The 22,056-nt window shown below is 42.0% G+C and overlaps 1 protein-coding gene across 6 annotated transcripts in view; it reads right to left on the reverse strand.

Annotated features, from left to right (window-relative positions):
• Nucleotides 1-22,056, reverse strand: part of prickle2b (prickle homolog 2b) — a 290,050-nt gene that overhangs the window by 3,141 nt on the left and 264,853 nt on the right. For all 6 annotated transcript variants that reach the window (XM_043708272.2, XM_087994410.1, XM_043708270.2 and 3 more), the window contains 3 exons: nt 21,344-21,547; nt 15,275-15,461; nt 438-1,289 (listed from right to left, as the gene is read on the reverse strand). In XM_043708272.2, coding sequence (XP_043564207.1) covers nt 438-1,289; nt 15,275-15,461; nt 21,344-21,547 — 1,243 coding nt within the window. The remainder of the gene's footprint in view (nt 1-437; nt 1,290-15,274; nt 15,462-21,343; nt 21,548-22,056) is intronic.

Here is a 22,056-nt window from a genome sequence, read left to right on the forward strand (position 1 = left end):
TTCTTTAGGGTCTTTTTTCTCATAGTGATACTTTTAACAGGCAACTGGGCTTGATTGATGTTAGAAATTATATCAAACAAAAAGTAAATAGGTTAATGGATAGCAAATATCTGGCCCACGATCCCCAGGCTAATTTCATTGCCCAAAGAGCTCCGAGATCAATGTTTCCAAAGTTTAATGTTCCAGTGTGGGCCTAGTTTTTTTTTTACCTGTTTCCAAAGATAATGACAAAGTTTGGAAGTATTTAGTTATAATTTTGCAGCTATTTTGAGAATTGGTCTGTTCCCACCATCTTAGTTAAGATCTGTCAACTTAGCACTGAGCACTGGGACTACTGCTCTCTGCGGCTCCAATATGAGCTGGCCTCTTTTCAAAGCTGCTTTTGAGTAGGCCACTACGTTCATTTTAATCAATAATTAACCACAAGTATACTGTACCTGTTGCATTTGAAAGTGCAAGAGATTCTACTGATTCCCTTGGGGTTTGTTCAAGAAAGGTAAGTTGATCAGTAAAACTAAGTGCACTGATTGGATGTCTGGTTCGACTCTGTTGAGAAATCAATTCTCTTTCGATCTCATATCCTGGTACAGTTGGATTTGATCGGGATTCAGTAACACTATGGCTCGATGCACTACTAAAGCTTTCTTGAGTTCTGATTGCTGAAGGATAATAATCTTCTTTATCTTCTTGGATAAAACTATCACTATGATCTTTCATGGCAGTTGAACTTCTCTTTGCATTAAATTCCTTCCCCCATAAATCACTCTGATTGCTTACGCAATGTGTTGGATTAAATTCATTCCTCACACTATACTGACTTAGAGATTGAGAAGGTCTTTCCACAAATTTAGCCCTCTCGGTAGAGTCATCTTCAAACTGGTAGACATCTCTGATTTTCCATAGACCCTCTTTGTTCAAACTGGTTGCTTGACTAGCAAGACTTAGCATATCCATTTGTTGAGAAAGAGGATCAATATCTGTAGAATATCTGTTCATTGCTGCTTGAGATATATTTGGTCTTACATTTTTATCTTCTACTTTATTGCTGTTTCTACCTATTCTAGCACTACGCCGAGATTCTCTTGATCGTGCACTCTGAAATGCAGAGTCTGAAGAGTCAGAGCCACTGGGATCTTCCCCAACACTGCAGGATCTGGAGCAAAATATCTGTCCTTGTTTTGGTAGGAAAGGTCGTCCAAGTAATGACTTCTTGCAACGTGCACAGCAGAAACACATCTCTGTGGCATGCCAGTGCTGACCATCATATGTCATCTGCCCTTGGTCAATACCTTTGAAAAAAATAAAGTTTTGATAAAGGCAATCTTCATTTAAAATATTTAGAGTGCCATCACATCGGTTTTGAGTTTCTTAACCTGCTTACAGTATTTGCTTAATCATATAATAGGATTATATTAATAATGCAATCATAATGATATGTACAATCAAGTGTATATCCATGAAAAAAGTTTTCAAGTGTGATAATGAAAACAGCTGCAATTAGAATACCTTTTTCAGTGATCCACTTTCTAAGTTATACTACTTTAGCATTCCTTTTGTGGGAAAATTTAGCCTCTCGTGCTTTATACAGGTTTTAGTGCACACAGTTTTAAATAGCCAAATTCAAAAGGAAAAATAAATCTTAGTTATTTGTGTAGTACCATTCTTAGATCTATCTCTTTAGCAATTTTTATGTATCGTTGTTCTATTTTCCTGAAAACTGAAATTTTTTCCTAGGATATGGTTCCAAATGTGTAAATGTCATTTGGTACCATGTCCAAATCATCATTATTAACATGTAAAATATGATGGTCAATATTAAAGTATTACTATTTTTGTGAAAGTGAAGCATAGTAGCGTTCTCACTCAGTAGGCAAATTAACATTTCAAAATTCCTGAAGGAATGACTGGATAATAATCAAGAAAGGCAGCACTGGACATATTTTGCTTTTCCTAATCTGTCATCAATTGTATCATCCTAATTGCAATCCAGCAAAAGCCATAGTTGGTAACTGAGACTTATTTTAGCTAATAAGGCTCATTTACATAGAACATAGAACAATACAGCACAGAACAGGTCCTTCGGCCCACGATGTTGTGCCGAACATTTGTCCTAGCTTAAGCACCTATCCATGTACAAATCCAATTGCCGCTTAAAGGTCACCAATGATTCTGACTCTGCCACTCCCACAGGCAGCGCATTCCATGACCCCACCACTCTGGGTAAAAAACCTACCCCTGACATCCCCCCTATACCTTCCACCTTCACCTTAAATTTATGTCCCCTTGTAACATTCTGTTGTACCCGGGGAAAAAGTCTCTGACTGTCTACTCCATCTATTCCCATGATCATCTTATAAACCTCTATCAAGTCACCCCTCATCCTTCGCCGTTCCAATGAGAAAAGGCCCAGCACTCTCAACCTATCCTCGTACGACCTATTCTCCATTCCAGGCAACATCCTGGTAAATCTCCTCTGCACCCTCTCCAAAGTTTCCATATCTTTCCTAAAGTGAGGCGACAAGACTGCACACAGTACTCCAAATATGGCCTTACCAAGATCCTGTACAGCTGCAACATCATCTCACGACTCTTGAATTCAATCCCTCTGCTAATGAACGCTAATACACCATAGGCCTTCTTACCAGCTCTATCCACCTGAGTGGTAACTTTCAAAGAGTTATGAACATAGACCCCTCTGCTCCTCCTTACTAAGAACCCTACCGTTAACCCTGTATTCCGCATTTTTATTTGTCCTTCCAAAATGGACAACCTCACACTTGACAGGGTTGAACTCCATCTGCCACTCCTCAGCCCAGCTCTGCATCATATCTAAGTCCCTTTGCAGCCGACAACAGCCCTCCTCACTATCCACAACTCCACCAATCTTCGTATCGTCTGCAAATTTACTGACCCACCCTTCGACTCCCTCTTCCAAGTCATTAATAAAAATGACAAACAGCAGAGTTCCCAGAACTGATCCCTGAGGAACTCCACTTGTAACTGGGCTCCAGGCTGAATATTTACCATCTAACACCACTCTCTGACTTCGACTGGTTAGCCAGTTCTCTATCCAACTGGCCAAATTTCCCACTATCCCATGCCTCCTGACTTTCCGCTTAAGCCTACCATGGGGAACCTTATCAAATGCCTTACTAAAATCCATGTACACTACATCCACTGCTCTACCCTCATCCACATGCTTGGTCACCTCCTCAAAGAATTCAATAAGACTTGTAAGGCAAGACCTACCCTTCACAATCCGTGCTGGCTGTCCCTAATCAAGCAGTGTCTTTCTAGATACTCATAAATCCTACCCCTCAGTACCCTTTCCATTACTTTGCCTACCACCGAAGTAAGACTAACTGGCCTGTAATTCCTGGGGTTATCCCTATTCCCTTTTTTGAACAGGGGCACAACATTCGCCACTCTCCAGTGCCCTGGTACCACCCCCGTTGACAGTGAAGACGAAAAGATCATTGCCAACGGCTCTGCAATTTCCTCTCTTGCTTCCCACATAATCCTAGGATATATCCCGTCAGGGCCGGGGGACTTGTCTATCCTCAAGTTTTTCAAAATGCCCAACACATCTTCCTTCCTTTACTGACTAATTTCGGGGAGGCTTTTAATTGAAATTGCCTGTATAAACTTCACAAGTTATAAATCTGAGAAGTTTGTACCAGAGTCATTTAGAATTCATGTGCATCTGTATATATCTGCAGATTTCCTATGACACGGGCCGAAAATATTTTCGAAATGTACTGTAATGATGCAGTCTGTCCAGCCATTATAGATAAATGGCATCCTTTGAATACTCCCAACACTATGAACATTTTGATTTTGAGAATAATTATGCAATGTTGTAAATTATTTTATGTGTCATTATTGGATCAAAAGAAATGCCATGATTTCTTTTTAATTTAAAGAACCACTTGTTATAATTTTGTACAGAGATGTTCTGAGCATGTATTAGACACTTGAAGCATGGCAAAAGCTACTATGATGTTCATTGTTCAGGAAATAATTTATAATATAATAGCACCATGTAGAAACAAACTCTTTTTCACTTTTGCTAGCAGGACAATCATCTGTAGCCCTAATGTGTCTACAAGCGTATTACTATAGATTGCCTATTCTCAGGTAGGAAGAATTAAGCAGCTCAAAAAAAAGAAACATAAACAAATAGCCTACAGTCATTCCACTTTAAAGCGTTGGTATATTTACTATTATGAGTGTTAACAACCATTAAGTTAATTTATGTTTTATTGACTCAGTTTTGGACCTGTAGCATGGCAGTGAACTAATTGAAAGGTGGGTTTAAGTGACATTAGGATAAATTAACAACTGAATAGCATAGACAATTGTTAAATCCATATATGTTTGATAAATATGTGTATTTAACTTATTACATTGAGAACCATTTTATATCTGACAGACATTTTAAACATACAATTTACGATTAAATATGAAACTCAATGTTAAGTCTAATTTATTTTCTTTCTCAATTATAGCTCATTGGAAAGCTTTGCTGTCGTTTGATTACAATTAGAAATGGATATTACCAAGGTAAAGTGAATTGCTTAGTTCTGATGTACCTATAAACCATACTGTCTTTTTAAGAGGTTGCGTCTCTATGGAAACATGTACTAGTTGAACTACTGGGAGTAGTATTCAAAAGCTGAAAATGAGTTGTAAAAGGTGATGAAATACTTTTAAAATCATTAAATAATACAGAGAACAAAGCAAACACAACTAAATAAATAAATAAACAAAAATCAAGTTATAAGTGAACATTTCCCAAATTTCAGCACTAAAAAATATTATTCTATTGTCACCTCTGTATTGGAACTGTTTGCTGTAACCCTGTTTCTTTGCAAGTTTTCCTAGTTACTCCAAATTTTTTTTTTTACCTCTTATCAACAGAAAAGCACAATAACTAAATTTTTTTGTAAAAATTGAATTGGTTTGTGTTTAGGATAAAGTACCACCTTTCCTTTTTCTTACTCTTTTCAGCCTTGCCCCTGACCTCCTTGGAGTGCCTTTCTTGACCACTAGCACCCATCCAGCAGAGACCCCTATGCCATTCCTATTTATTTTGCGTGCTGTTATATGGTTGTTGTTGACTTGATTTATTGTCACGTGTACTTAAGTACAGCGAAACTCTTTGTTTATGAACAGTAAAGGCAGATCATAGGTAGATCATTGTGAGTAAGGACATACAGATTAGATTAGATTAGATTCCCTACAATGTGTAAACAGGCGCTGCAGCCTAACAAGTCCACACCCCCCCTCCGAAGAGAAACCCACCCAGACCCATTTCCCTCGGACTAAAGCACTTAATACTATGGGCAATTTAGAATGGCCAATTCACCTGACCTGCACACCTTTGGATTGTGGGAGGAAACCGGAGCACCCGGAGGAAACCCATGCAGACACGGGGAGAATGTGCAAACTCCACACAGACAGTCATCCAAGGCTGGAATTGAACCTGGGTCCCTGGCGCTGTGAGGAAGCAGTGCTAACCACTGAGCCACCATGCCGCCCCTAAAGCATGTTGCACTCGAGCCAGGTCAGACTCGAACCAACAGTCTTCTGATCTGAAGTCAGACACATTATCCATTACATCACCGGCCCAATAGATTATAGGGTGCTTGGACAGAGGGAGACATACAGGTTACATTGCACAGAAGCAAGATGAACATTAACAAGATCAACTTGTTAATTTGAAGTTAGACGATCCATTCATCAGTCTAACAACAGCAGGGAAGCTGTTCTTGAACTTGTTGGTGCAAATGTTCAAACTTCTGTATCTTCTGCCTGACAGAGGAGGTTGTAGGAGAGCATTAGCAGAGTGTGAGGGGTCTTTGATAATGTGAGCAGTCTTTCCACGGCAATGAGAAGTGTAAATGGAATCCATGAATGAAAGGTTGGCTCTGTGATGGTCTGATCTGTGCACATAACCTTCTGTAGTTTCTTACTGTTCTGGGTACAGCAGATGGCACACTGGGCCGTTATTTACCCTGATATAATGCTCTCTATGGTGCATCTGCAAAAGTTGGTTAAGGTCCTTATGGTCATGCTGAATTTCATGCTGGCTGAGGAGGAAGAGGCATTGTTGTGCCTTCTTGACCGTCATATCTACATGGAAGTCCAGGATAGGTTGTCAGTTATTGTCACTCTTTGGAACTTGACACTTTCAACTCCATTCCATTGATGTAGATGGGGGTATGTTTTCTGCCTTTCTTTCTGAAGTCAGTGATCAGTTCTTTTATTTTGTTGACATTGAGAGAGGGGTTGTTGTCATTGCGCCATGCCACAAAGCCCTCTAGCTCCTTTCTGTATTGACTTATCGTTGTTTGATATCTATCCTACCATGGTGGTGTCGTCAGCAATATTGTAGCTGGCGTTCATTCAGAATTTGGCTACATAGTCGTGGGTGTAAAGGAAGGACAGTAGGGGGCTGAGAATTCATTGTTGGGTGGAGGTGGTTTCCAGTGTTGAGGGTTATCATGGAGGAGGTGCTGTTGTCTATCTTCACTGATCGCAGTCTTTAGGTCAGGAAGCTGAGGATCTAGTTGCAGAGGGCAGAGCAGAGACCTAGGTTTCAGAGTTTTGAGATCAGTCTGGAAGGGTTAAAGGTGTTGAAAGTGGAGCTGTAGTTGATGAGCAGGAATCTGACATAGGTATCCTTATTGTCCAGGTGTTCTGGGATGAGTGCAGGACTAGAGAAATGGCATCTGTTGTGGACTTGTTATGTCAGTAGGCAAACAGCAAGAATCGAGGCATGCTGGGAGGCTAGATTTGATGTGGGCTGTGAACAGCCTCTAGAAGCACTTCACATTTATGGACGTCAGAACTACTGGGCTGTAGTCATTAAGGCATGTTGCATGTGTTTTCTTAAGTACTGAGACGATGGCGGTCTTCTTGAAGCAGGTGGGGACTTCGGCTTGTAGGAGGAAAAGGTTGAAAACGTCAGTGAATACCTTAGCCAGCTAGTCCACACAGGATCGAAGTGCACAGCTAGAGACTCCACTCGGGCCAGTCGCATTCTTTGGGTTGATCTCAGAAAGACTGATCTGACATCTGCAGCAGTGATAGTGGGAACAGGTGTGTCTGGTGCTGTTGGGGGAGGTGACACTGTGTCGCTGGCATTCTGCTCGAACTGAGCAAAGCAGGCATTGAACGCATCAAGGAATGATGTATCTTTGTCCACTGCTGGTGGTGGCAGAAGTGAAAAAACAAGCTAAATAGAAGAACTCTGACATTGAACATACGGTAAATCTTCATTCTGAGTCTTTCAGCATTTGGCTTAACAAACCAAGGAGCATATTATCCATGGTGCTCATCAGATTTCAAGGCTAAAGGTTTCCTGCTTTGCACACTTTGCGTACAAGAATTTGCACAGATGCTAAAAATATGTTGAAGTATTCTTTTGACACTGGACTAAAATCACAATTTACTTCAGGAGGTACACATTTTGTGTTTTCACTTCACTATTCCCTTTTGCATAATACTAGTCTCTCACTTTGCCGACTACACCACATGTCAGGCACACATTCAGAAGCACTCATTGGCACTAAAGTCAGGCCTAATTTCCAGATGCTTCACCCCACCCTCACCGATCTGACAATCTTACATCCTGCCTCCACAAATCCTCAGTCATTCTAGTACAATAGGCACGTCACTCAAACAGAGTAATACATAATCACTGACATTTTCTCCCCTCTCTCTTTGCATGATGTTTAGAGCCCCACTTTATAGCTTATGAAATAGCTCCACAGAGATCGGCACCCCAATACCAAGTCACCCTTTGTTTACATGTAGAGAATCTTTGACACTGCTTCAGCTTCCTCAGAGCCAGCTCAGAGGGAATAGAATCTCTGACACTCCTTTTCATATCGGTCAGCCATGGTTTCCTCATTAGAGCAGCCTCCAACTTCATAGTCTGAGAACGCTGCACCGCTCAATTCTAACTCCTACCTAAGATTCACTAACTTGACTGCCCAGTCAACTCATTGTCTCAGCATGCTCCCACCCCACCAAACTCATCTCTGCATACCTTGACACCGTCCTGTCCCCCTTAGTGCAGGAACTCCCCACCAACGTTTGCAACCCCATCCATGACCTTCACCTCCTCCAAGATTTTCCTTTCCCCGAACTCCAATGCATTATCTTCATCATGGACATCCAGTCCCTGTACACATCTATCCACCTCGATGAAGGACTCCAAGCCCTCAGATTCTTTCTCTCACGTCAACCCAACCAATAGTCTTCCAGTGACACTCTCATTCACCTGGCTGAACTGGTCCTCATCCTCAACAACCTCTCCTTCCAATCCTCCCACTTCCTCTAAACTGAAGGGGTAGCCATTGGCATCCCCATGGGTCCCAGCTGTGTCTGCCTCTGTGTCAGGTATGTGAAACAGTCCATCTTCCGCAGCTACACCAGCATCATTCCCCACCTTTTCCTCCGCTACATCGATGACTGTATTGGCATTACCTCCTGCTCCCATGAGGAGGTTGAACAGTTCATGAACTTCACCAACACCTTCCACCCTGACCTCAAATTCATCTGGACCATCTCAGACACTCCCTCCCCTTCCTGGACCTCTCCATCTCTATCTCCGGCGACTGACTAATCACAGACATCTACTACAAACCCACCAACTTCCACAGCTACCCGGTCTACACCTCCTCCCACTTTGCCTCTGATAAAAATGCCATCCCTTATTCCCAACTCCTCCGCCTCTGTCACATCTGCTTCCAGGATGACCAGTTCCACCACATAACATCCCAGATGGCCTCCTTCTTCAAAGACTGCAATTTCCCCTCCCACGATAATGCTCTCCAGCACATCTCCACTTTCTGCACCTCCGCCCTTGAACCCGACCCCTCCAATTGCAACAAGGACAGAATCCCCTGGTCCTCACCTTCCACTCCACCAACCTCCGGATACATCATATCACCTCCGCCATTTCTGCCACATACAAACAGACCCCACCACTAGGGATATATATCCATTCCCACCCCATCTGCGTTTTGAAGAGACCATTCCCTCCGCAACTTCCTTGTCAGATCCATGCCCCCCACCAGCCCACATTCCACTCTCAACACCTTCCCCTGCCAGCACAAGAAGTGTAAAACCTGTGCCCACACCTCTCCCCTCACCTCTGTCCAAGGCCCCAAAGGATCCTTTCACATCTGACAGAAATTTACCTGTACTTTCACACATATTATCTACTGTATCTGTTGCACCTGATGTGACTCCTCGACACTGGGGAGACAGGACGATAATTTGTGGATCGTTACAGAGAACATCCTTGGGACACCTGCACCAACCAACCCCACCGCCCCATGGCCAAACACTTTAATTATCCCTCCCAATCCAGCAAGGACATGCAGTTTCTGGGCCTCCTCCATCGGCAAACCCTAACCACCTGACGCCTGGAGGAAGACGCCAAGCCTCATCTTCCGACTTGGGACCCTGTAACCACACAGGATCTGGGCACGTTTTGCTCCCAATCGGTTTGTCAGTTTGCAGCTTTCATATAGTTTATGTGCTTGTTCAGGACCATCGCGCCTACCCAAACTTGATATGTTACTGGTCCTGACCTCATATCGATCATATCCTCTTATCTACACAGGGTCATTCCTGTGGTTCCCACATGAAGTTTTGTTCCCTAAACTGCCTCTCTCGCTTCGTGAAATCTTCAGTCCAACATTGGCTATCCTGATACCATTTCACACTCCCCTTTCGGGTCCAGGAAGATTAGATTTAATCTGGTGTGGAAACGTCTCCCCACATGTAACTCTGCTGGGGCTATGTTATTGCACAAGGGATGATCTTATAATCAAATAGGAACTGGGGCAGTTTGGTATCTTGTGAAACTGTAGGTTGTTTCTTAAACACTGCCGTCATAGTTTGCACCGCTCTTTCTGCCAGACAACTGGACGATGGATGGTATGGATTTGTCCTTATCCTTATATGATGAATACCATTTGATTTTCGGAAATACTCAAATTCCCTGCTGGTAAACGATGGCCCGGTATCTGTGACCAACACTTCCGGGAGTCTGTGTATTGCAAAAGATGTATGCGGCTTTCCTATTGTTGTCCCAGTGTTTGACAAATGAAATCTATGCATGTCAATCTATGCTTGAGTGGGCATCCACAATGACGAACAACATTGAGCACATGAAAGGATCCACATAATCATTGTGTAATTGAATCCAGGATGTGAGGGATCTGCTCGTGGTAATTTTTGCCCTTGTTGGAATTCTGGGCACTGCCCCATCAACATGCAATGTCTGATGACCATACATAACTTCTTGCCAACATCTTCATTTCGGAAACCCCTGGATGATCCTAGTGGAGCTCAGCCAGTATCTGGTGGTGACCTTGCCGAGGACAATCACTCTTGCGCCCCACAATAATATGCTGTCCTCAACTATGATTTGGTTTCGCTGGTTCTAAAAAGGTTTCAATTCTGGGTGCAACGGTCCTTTGGCTTTCCCCAGCATCACCAGCTGTTTTAGTTTTGCCAGAACCGGAGCTTTCTGCAGGCAAAGTCTGATATTGTCAGTTGTGACTGGAAAGGTGCCCAGAAAATTTAAAACCTTTACATTCCAGGGATGGTATTTGCTACTTGGCCTTCCGGATGGTGTTCTGACTTGTAATTGTATGCACTTACAATTAGAGCCCACTGCTGAATTTGGTCTGAAGCTATGGGCGGCACTGCCTTTTAGACCTAGAATGGCTTTGTAGTTCAGTATTTTTACAAATTTACAACTGTTGATGGAACTTCGGGTGTATTTATGCTCTGCATTAGCCGAAGTTCTGGTTGCATATGCTATTGGGCATTCCTCTTCTTTTGGTCACCTCTGAGCTATTACTACCTCAATGCTGTATGGGGAGGCATCACATGTCAATACCAGATCTCGCTTGAAATCATAATGTGCCAAAACCATAGAGGATGGCAGCTGTTCCTTCACTTTCCTGAAAGCTATGGCTAACCCCTTTTTAATGGTCGATGCAAAGGTGCCAGGATTAAGGCAAGGGCATGTATGAATTCCATTATCATTCACCAGCCCAAGGAAAGATCTAAGCTCTTATGCTGATGTGGGAGCTGGGGCACCTTTGATCGCACTCGCTTTACCTTACAATACATGTAACCCAATCTTGTCGACTTTGCAGCCCAAGTAGGTCACTTGAGGTGCCTGGAACACACATTCTTCCCTTCTAAGATATACATCTGACTGTGGAAACATCTAAGGACTATATCCAAGTTCTGTAAGTGATCCTTTTTGGTCTTCCTTGTTATTAGCATGTCATCTAGATAAATGGTGACCTGGAATAATCTTTGTAAAATGTTCTCCATCGTCCACTCTAAAATTGCACAGGCTGATGGCACCCTAAATGGAAGTCTTATATATCGGCACAAACCCTTATGGGTATTAATTGTAGCATATACTTCGGGGTATCCTAATCTAAACTCAGTTGAAGGTACAAATGGCTCATGTCCAGCTTCGTGAAGGACAGTCCCCCTGTCAGCTTTGCTTATAAATCCTCAATGCGAGGGATTGGGTATTTATCCAGCTGTGAAAAGCAGTGTCTGACCCGTTGGACTTCACAATCGGTATATGACTGGTGCTGCCCATTCTGCAAATCAGACTGGTCTGATGATTTCTTTGCTGTCCAGCCTTCTGATTTCTGCCTCTACTTTTGGTGTAAGGGAAATGGCACTGGGCAGGTCCTACAGAATCATGGAATTGCTTCCTGGTTAACATGCAAGGTGGCCTTGGGTCCTCTGATAGTCCCTAGATGTTCGTGGACCACGTCTGAGTATTTAATTAGGGCTTCGCTCAGGCAGCCATTTTCTAATTGAAAACTGTTGAGCCAATCTATGTGAATTTTTCTCAACCAATATCACCCCATCAAGCTTTGGCCCGAACCTTTTACTACAATCAGTGGTAACTGAACCAGCTGCTTCTCATACGAGATTGGAACTGAAGCTATATCCTTAATTTGTAGAGGTTCACTGGTATAGGTTCTCAGTCCACTCAAGGTCTTGCACAAACCAAGAGTGGAAGTCCACAGCGAATTTTGTTAAAGACTCATTCTGTGATCACTGATGCAGCCACACCAGTATTGAACTCCATTCAAACCTTTGGGCCATTTAACCAGAAGTTTATTTGATTGGATGTTGCTAATCAATTTACTAGATGTAGGTGGCTTTCCAGAGGGTGCACTTTCCTGTAAACAGGCCTATGAGTTCTCTTACTCAATTTAGGTATGGTGGGACTCTTTTGCTGTCTCAAGTTCACATACCGACAGCAACTAAAATGGCTTGCCGGCCTGGATCTTGAAGAAAATTTAAACAATTTAGCTGAGACTTGGATTTGTTTTGAGGTTTTGCTGTGGGCTGACCTAGATTCCCTCTTTTCAGGACATGTCCTGAGGGAGGCTATGCAATTGCTTTCATTCAAGTGGTGCTCCCCTTACTCAGTCAGACTGGTGAGAGTGTCTACTTTCATCACAATACCCTGCAACCCATATGCTCCACTTGCTGCATTTTTCAATGATAAAACTATTTTAAATCCAATTCAGCTTTAGCTAGTAGGCACTTTTGCATGGTCACATCATTAACCCCACATATGAAAAGATTTCTCAGCATCTCAATAAGGGTTAAATCAAAGGCATGTGCCTCTGCCAGTCACCTTAACCTAGTCAAAAATCCTGATATGGATTTCCCTGGTTCTCAAATTGCTGAGTAAACAAATTGTGTCGCAGAATTAGAGGTATCTTGGGAGTTTTACTATTTCTCAACTAAATCAGTCAACTCTTGAAAGGTTTTAGCATGTGGTGCCTCACGGAAAGTCAGGTCCCTAGTAACTGAAAAAGCTGCAGATTCACAAGCTATCAGGGGAATTATTCTTTGCATTTCATCTGTCCGGAAAAAAACTGATGCATTTTTTCCACATACTGGGCTCAGTCTGCAATAGCAGAATCAAATGGGACAACCTAATTTGCCCCTAATTCAACCTTAATTCAAATTGTCTGTTGTGAGTGCATTTGTTCAAGAGCATGCTTTTCTTTTGACAACACTGAAATAACTCCACAGAGGTATCCCATCACCAAGTTCACTTTTTTTTTTTACATGTGGCGAGTCCTTGACATTGATCCAGCTTCCTTAGAGCCAGTTCTGAGTGAACAGCACCTTTGACACTTCTGTTTAAATCTGGCAGATTAACAGCCCAAATTGTGGAACTCATATTCTATGACGTCCATCTGGCTGACCTCGTTACAATCATGACACGTTATTGGTTGTTGGTTGCAGAGTGACACATGAATTCACCACCAGGACCTGTGAGGTCCAAGTGAGATTGCATCAGTTTGTTGCACTATGTGACATCAGTAGAGTGCTCCTTCACAGGTTCCCAGTGCATGCTAGACTGTTTATATGGGTGCTCTTTGCAAGAGATGATTTGCACCAAAGCAGGTGATATAGCACACCTCAGCAAGATGGCACCAGGCCTCTGTAATGCTGCCTCCACCCAGTGGCAAAAAATAAAAAAAAAATTCTCAGAAGCAAATGGCTTTAAAATGTATTGAGTTACGCATTTTTGAATTTTCTTAGTGTATTAGAATCAATGTAAGAAAGAAAGTGAAACAAATAATAAAAGAGGGAATTGGAGAAAAATAGACAATTATAATGACAATAAAACTAAATTTCATGAATGCAAGAACAGCATAAAACAAAGTACAACACTGAGGAAGTTATACGATAAGATGACCTAAAGCTTGGTCAGAGAGGTAGATTTTAATGAATGTTTCAATAGGTAATTATGAGTTAGGGAGGTGGAAAAGTGTAGTGAGGGAATTCCAGAGCTTGGGCAATATATGTCATGACCATCAATGGTGATTCAATTAAAATTAGGGTTGCAAAAATAATAGCACATATCTCAGTGGGTTGTGGGACTAGAGATTAAAAATATAGGGAAGGTTGAGGCCTTGCATAGATTTGAAAAAGATAAGAATTTTAAAATCAAGACATTGCTTGAGTGGGAGCAATGCAGGTTCGTGAGCACAGGGCTGGTAGGACACTGAAATTTGCTGCTGTTTAAGACATCAGCAAATTTGGTTATGTTCAGCTAACATTGATTATGTGTGGTTAGAATACTGCATGTGATTTTTGATGCTATAAAAATGACTGGAAAACCATGGGAAACATTTCTCAAAGATTCACTGGAATGGTAACAAGTATTGTTACTTCATTTATTAGAATGGGATTATTTCCACTGGAGGACATAAAGTCAAGATGAAATTCAACTGTCAAAAAATTATGTAGAATTTGATGAAGTCATAGAGTCATAGTGATGCACAGCACAGAAACAGACTCTTTGGTCCAACTCGTCCTTGCTGACCAGATAGTCTAAATTAATCTAGTTCCATTTGCCAGCAGTTAGCCCATATTCCTCTAAGCCTTTCCTATTCATATAACCATCCAGATACTTTTCAAATGTTGTAATTATGCAAGCCTCCTCCACAACCTCTGGCAGCTCATTCCATACACACACCACCCTCTGCATGAAAAAGTTGTTAATTAGGTACCTTTTACGTCTTTTCCCTCTCACTTTAAACCTATGCCCTCTAGCTTTGGACTCCCATACCCTGAAGAAATGACCTTATGATTTTAAGTGCATAGGTCCTGCCCGATTTGCCCTACCAAAATGCAGCATCACACATTTATCTAAATTAAACTCTATCTGCAAATCCTTGGCTCATTTGCCAAGCTGATCAACGTCTCATAGTATTCTGAGGTAACCTTCTTTGCTATCCACTACACCGCCAACTTTGGTGTCATCTGAAAACTTACCAACCTCCTATACTCACATCTAAATCATTTATTTAAATGACAAGTGAATAGGGAAAGATATTTTCTCTGACTAGAGAATCGGTGAAGGGAATTATCAATTTAACATCATTATTAAGAGATTGAACAAGGAGCAAGTTAATTATAAAAGATTGTCGTGACATGGATTTTTCTATTTCCACAAGGAGGCTGATGTCTTCTTGTAAGGGAAAATTGGATGAATACTTGAAACTTCAAAAGCTGCAAGACTGTGAGGCAAATGCATGCAGTTTTTAAATACTTGACCAAAATGTCAGCATCAACATGATTGCCCAAATCATCATTTTCTGTCTGTAAAGTTCTATGTTTAAGCTGCTATATAGGTATGGTGAGAACACAAATAGTATTTATTCTTTTGTCAACTTACCTATGTGTTCACCACATGTATCACAATATTCAGCATAAAGAGACTCAAAGCAGTTACAACAATAGGGTCGACCTTCTTTCATAATGTATCTTTGGCCTCCTAGAACAGTTTCACATTCAAAGCAGCAGAAATGCTTCATATGCCAGTGTCTACTTTCAGCTTCTGTGCATTCATCTGCAAAGATGATCTGTGAAAAGAAATGCAGATTTTAAAGAAGAATATGCAGAACATGATGAATACCAGCTCCAAAATCTGCACTGGACCAACAGTTGGAGGATAAGTTCAAAATTTGTTCAGCTTTAATTTTGATGTAATTCACAACAACATAGGACTGGAAATTGGGATATACAAGAAGAGTCATTGGTCAAGAAATGTTAACTCTGTTTCTCTCTCTACAGATGCTAACAGACCTCATGATTTTCTTCAGCACTTTCAAATGGTTTTTTGGCTTTCATTATAAGGGAAATGGATTACAGGAGTAAAGATGTTTTGCTGCAGTTATTTACAACGTTGGTGAGACCACATCTGGACTATTTATCTAAGAAAGGATATACTTGCCATAAGAGGAGTGCAACAGAGGTTCACTTGATTAATCCCTTGGATTTGTTTATGAGGAGTGATTGAAGAGAATCAATTTGTATTCTTTAGAGTTTCAAAGAATTAGGGTGTTCTTGTTGATTCATATAAAATTCTTACAGGGAATGAGAGGGTAGATGGAGATAAGATGCTTCCTTACTGGCAGGCCAGTCTAAAACGAGAAGAGATAATCTCAGAATAAGGTACAGCTCATTTAAGACCGAGTTGAGGAAGAATGTCTTCACTTCATTTGACATTCTGAAGAAGAGTCATGTCAGACTTGAAACGTTAATGCTGTTTCTTTCCCTACAGATGCTGTCAGTATTCCTGAATTTCTCCAGCATTTTATTGTTTTATTTTAGATTTCCAAAAGCATTATGTTTTTATTTAGGTTGTAGAGCAGGCTAGATTCTGATGCAGTTGCAAAGGTTTTTTTGTTAAAGTAGGCAAACAGACAAAGAATGTGCTCAGTTAACGGAAGTAATTAGCTACTAATGTTAATACCTTCCCTAAAACCTTGCAAATGTAGAAACACTATAGAAACGCTTTCAAAGATCTTGCCTGGGCTGTTACGGTAATGTTACCCCCATGGTTTTCTATTAAAGGAGTGTATGAAACATGCAAACCTTTTACCATTAGTTACCTCTCACAATGTCTTATAGTAATTTCACACCTAACTACAAATGTTTCGTTTGCAGCAAAGGGCCCTTTATTCTTCCAAGTTATGCCTGAAAATGTTTCTGCATTCTCACATTTACAAACAGTCAGCCAAAAGTCAGTTTCCAAGCAACTGTCGCTGAATCTTTATGAATTTTTCATCATGACACCTGTTATTACTGCAGCATACATTAACCACTGAAATTCAAACTCCTTTAACTCTATTTGTAGTTGAAGATAGTTAATCAAACCTGGCAGAGAACACTTGTCTCTGGGGTAAAATACAATTTTGATGAGAGGACTGAACAAAGGGAGTGGATTGGATGTCTATCAAACACACTGCCTATTTTATTTTCCTGTTGATTTTTCCATCATTCTTGTGCCTATGCCAAAACTAAATTCATCTCCAATTTACCCAAGAAGAGGAAGAAACTCTATTAACGCAGGGTACTATTAAGATGAAGGAAATGGGAAATGAGTTTGAATCCATCTTTGAGTATGAAGTCAATTTTCTTCTAACCCTTGAACAGCAGGCTCTTATGCAATTTCCTCCTTTGTCCTTACCACTTCAATAACTATTTCTATCTGTTCTAGCAATGTGGGTGTCACTGACCACTACTTATTTCCTTTCCCTGACTAACCCTGAGAGGTGAGCTGTCTTCTTGAACTGCTGCATTACATGCAGAGATCCAGCAAATACCCAGGATTTTAACTGAGCGACAGAGGTGGAAAGGCAATATATTAATGTCACAGTGATATTTGGAGGGGAACTTGCAGGTGATGGCGCTTTCACACATCAGCCATCTTTGCCCTTCTTTGTGGCAGAGACCCACAGGTTTGGAAAGTGATGTCAAAGGAGCTTTGGTGACAGCAGTGTGTACCATCAAAAAAATGCACTGCTGCAACTCACCAAGGCTCCTAAGTACACATTGCTGACACAGTGCCTCAGTGGTGAAGGGAGTGAATGTTGAAGGTGATGAATGACTACCAATCAAGTGTGCTGCTTCCTCCTGGATGCTGTCAAACTTCTAGAATATTGTTGGAGCTGCACCATTCAGGCAAGTGAGAATATTCCATCACATGCCTGATTTGTGCCTTGACAAACTTCATACCAGGTTGACAGACTTCAGATGGTTAGGAGTTGAGTTATTTGCCATAGAATTGCTAGCCTCTGACCAGCTGTTACAGCCACATTTATTTTATAGACATATGTATTTAATTGCTCCAGTTTAGTTTCTGGTCAATGGTAATACCCAGGATGTTACCACAGTGAGGGATTCAGTGATGGCAATGTTATTGAATGTCAAGGAGGGACAATTGGATTTTCACTTCTGTGGTGCAAATGTTACTTGCCACTTCTCAGCCCAAGTCTGATTGATATCCAGGTGTTGCTGAATATGGACATGACTGCTTCAATATTTGAGTCATCGTAAATAATGCTAAACATTGTGCAAACATCAGTAAACATCCTATTTCTGACCTTATTATGATGGGAAGTACATTGATGAGCATAGGAAGATAGTTGAAACTTGGTTACATGCTGAGGAACTCTTACAGTGATATCTTGTGGCTGGGATGTTTGACCAATACCAACAAATTTTCTTCCTTTGAATTTGGTAAGACTCCAACCAATGTAGAACACCCTCTATTAGCTTCAGCTTTGTGAAGGGTCTTTGATATCATACTTAGTCAACTGTTATCTTTACCAAAGGGTCTTTGATATCATACTTGGTCAACTGTTTCTCCTGCTCCTTGGATGCTGCCTGACCTGCTGTGCTTTTCCAGCTACACATTTTCAACTGTTATCTTTAGGTCACTCTCATCTTACCTCAGGAGTTCAGCTTTTTTGTCAATATCTAGTTTAAGGCTGTAATGAAGTTATGAGCTGACTGGCTTTGGCAGATCCCAAACTGTGTCAGTGAGTAGGTTATTGCAAAACAAATGCTACATGATATAAAATGTCTTTGCTGGTTTTTATTTGTTGTATGCAGTTTATTGCACTACATGGTATGTTTCAGATTGTTGCTCAGCTCAGCTGACCTATTAAGCAAAGTGGGATTACTATTAAACACGCTAGAATTTCTTTTCTAAACTCTATACCTCGTCACTTCCTACTTCTCATTTAATACCCCTCTTAAAATCTGCCTGTACTGGCCATTCTTTTCGAACACCTTTCCTAATATCTCTTTGCCTCAGTGTCCAACTTTTGATTGCACTTCTGTGAATCACATTGGCATATTTTTCAGTAGTCAAGACAACAGTTAAGTGCAAGGGTTTAGACTAGAATGGTGCTGGAAATGCACAGCAGGTCAGGCAGCATCTGAGGAGCAGGAAAATCGATGTTTTGGGCAAAAGCCCTTCATCAGGAATGGAGGCAGGGAGCCTCCAGGGTGGAAAGAAAAGTTTGGGGGGGGGGGGGGGGGGGAGAGAAAGTAGCAAAGGTACAATAGGTGAATGTGGGTGGGGATGGAGGTCATAGGTCAGGGGGCAGGGTGGAGCGGATAGGTGGGAAGGGAGATTGGCAAGTAGGACAGGTCATGAGGACAGTACTGAGCTGGAAGGTTGGAAATGGGGTAAGGTGGTGGGGGAAGGGAAATGAGGAAATTGGTGAAGTCCACATTGATGCCTGGGGTTGAAGTGTTTCGAGGCGGAAGATGAGGTGTTCTTCCTCCAGGTGTCGGGTGGTGAGGGAGCAGCGGTGGAAGAGGCCCAGGACCTGCATATCCTCGGCAGAGTGGGAGGGGAAGTTGAAACATTGGGCCACAAGGTGGTGAGGTTGATTGGTGCGGGTGTCTCGGAGATGTCTCCTAAAGTGCTCTGTGAGGTGGCATCCAGTCTCCCCAATGTAGAGGAGACCGCATCGGGAGCAACGGGTACAATAAATGACATTGGTGGATGTGCAGGTGAAACTTTGATGGATGTGGAAGGCTTCCTTTAGGGCCTTGGATGGATGTGAGGGAGGTGGTGTGGGCACAGGCTTTGCAGTTCCTGCGGTGGCAGGGGAGGGTGCCAGGACAGGAGGTTGGGCTGTTGGGGGCGTGGACCTGACCAGGTAGTCACGGAGGGAACGGTCTTTGCAGAAAGCGGAAAAGGGTGGGGAGGGAAATATATCTCTGGCAGTGGGGTCTGTTTGGAGGTGGCGGAAATGTCGGCGGATAATGCAGTTTATGCAAAGGTTGGTAGGTGGAAAGTGAGGACCGGGGGGCGTTCTGTCCTTGTTATGGTTGGAGGGGTGGGGTTTGAGGGTGGAGGTGCGAGATGTGGTTGAGATACGTTGGAGGGCATTTTCAACCACGTGGGAAGGGACTGCACTTGCAGTCTCTAAAGGAGAAGACCATCTGGTGTGTTCTGTGGTGGAACTGGTCCTCCTGGGAGCAGATACGGCAGAGGCGGAGGAATTGGGAATACGGGATGGCATTTTTGCAGGAGGTAGGAAGAGATGTAATCCAGGTAGCTGTGGGAGTCGGTGGGTTTGTAAAAAATGTAAGTGTCAAGTCGTTCGTCATTAATGGAGATGGTGAGGTCCAGGAGGGGAGGGAGGTGTCAGAGATGGTCCAGGTAAATTTAAGGTCAGGGTGGAATGTGTTGGTGAAGTTGGTGAACTGCTCAACCTCCTCGCGGGACAACGAGGTGGCGCCGATGCAGTTATCAATGTAGTGGAGGAAGAGGTGGGGAGTGGTGCTGGTGTAATTAGGAAGATGGACTGTTCTACGTAGCCAACAAAGAGATAGGCATAGCTGGGGCCCATACAGGTGCCCATGGCTACCTCTTTGGTCTGGAGGAAGTGTGAGGATTCGAAGGAGAAATTGTCAAGGGCGAGTGCCAGTTCAGGCAAACGAATGAGAGTGTCAGTGGAAGAGTACTGTTGGGGATGTCGGGACAGGAAGCAATGGAGGGCTTGGAGGCCCTGCTCATGGCGGATGTAGGTGTAGAGGGATTGGATGTCCATGGTGAAGATGAGGCATTGGGGGTTGGGGAAACGGAAGCCTTGGAGAAGGTGGAGTGCATGGATGGTGTCCCGAAAGTATGTGGAGAGTTCCTGGACTAGGGGGGATAGGACAGTATCGAGGTAGGTGGAGATGAGTTCGGTGGGGCAGGACCATGCTGAGACAATGGGTCAGCTGGAGTGGTTAGGCTTGTGGATCTTGGGGAGGAGGTAGAATCGGGCAGTGCGCGGTTCCTGGACTATGAGGTTGGAAGCTGTGTGTGGGAGATCTCCTGAGGTGATGAGGTTCTGTATGGTCTGGGAGTCCGAAATGTCGATTTTCCTCTCCTCGCATGCTGTCTGACCTGCTGTGCTTTTCCAGCACCACTCTAATCTAAACTCTGGTTTCCAGCATCTGCAGTCCTCACTTTTGCTTAACAGTTAACTGCAAGTTGTCATTGAAGATGTCCATAATCTTGAACTGAATGCAACACTGTAATTTAAGAGAATGCTGCCTTGCAGTTACGAATTACGATTTGTATCAGTTTTATTTCTGTGAAACATGTTTATAGCTAACACTGGTTGCCTAAATCCTTTGAGGAAAGTAAACAGTTCAGTTGAACAAGTGCTACAAGTTTAGTTCTACATACTTTCTGAAGTTTACAAGCTGAGAAACAAAATCCTTTTGACCCAGTGATCATCGAGGGACAATGTTTGAGAAATAGAATTCTGTGGATGTACAGAATAGGAAAGGAGTAATATTCTTTCTTATAACTGTTAATTACAAAAAATGCTAAATGGGTCATTTTCATGGTGTTCATGTTGTCATATTTAAGCCTAAAGTGGACTACATTAATCTAACATGCCGTTTTATTGGAATCTAAAGATTAGATTTGTTTTTGTATACTTACCTCATCACATGCTGCACATCTAGGTTTCAAACATTCAGCGTGGTGTCTCCCACAGTATATTTTCCCATTTTGGTAAAAATAAATCAGATCCACCAATAGTTCGTTACATGTAGTGCAGACAAAACATCGAGGATGCCAGCAAACTCCATGGCCTGCTCGTGAAGCAAAAACAGCGATGTCTCCACCATTGATTTGTCCTCCACACTGGTTTAAAATTAAAATAAAATTGTAATATATTCAACAGTTAGAGAAGTAGCTAATAAATCTCAGATACTAAACAATTTAAAAAATGACAAATACTGGTACCTCAATGGCCAGCCTTAACAAGGGCCACTCATTTTAACTAAAAAAATACAATTCAGTTAGATGCATTTTTCTTCTGAAAGTTTGTTAAAATAGATTTGTAAATAGATTAGATAGGTTTGTAATTTGAATAATTACTTTCAATAATAAACCTTATGTTTTTGTTGCTGACAGTCTTACTTATGGTCTTTTTTTAAATATATTGCTAACCAAATTATTTTTATAATCTGCGTGCAGACACCAACACTGTCATGATGATTGCTGGCTCTGTGTGTGCACAACATTAAGCTGATATTCAAAAATTAAAAGGAAAGTTCTACTTTAACATTATTTTTTTCTTGCACAAAATACTCTTTCATTAAAATTATACTGTATTTGTCACTCTGTGTTAAACTATGTTCTTTAGAGAT

This window comes from Chiloscyllium plagiosum, unplaced genomic scaffold, assembly GCF_037043375.1.
Source record: "Chiloscyllium plagiosum isolate Xiang-an unplaced genomic scaffold, Cpla_swu_hap1 HiC_scaffold_14, whole genome shotgun sequence".
Lineage (NCBI taxonomy): Eukaryota > Metazoa > Chordata > Chondrichthyes > Orectolobiformes > Hemiscylliidae > Chiloscyllium > Chiloscyllium plagiosum.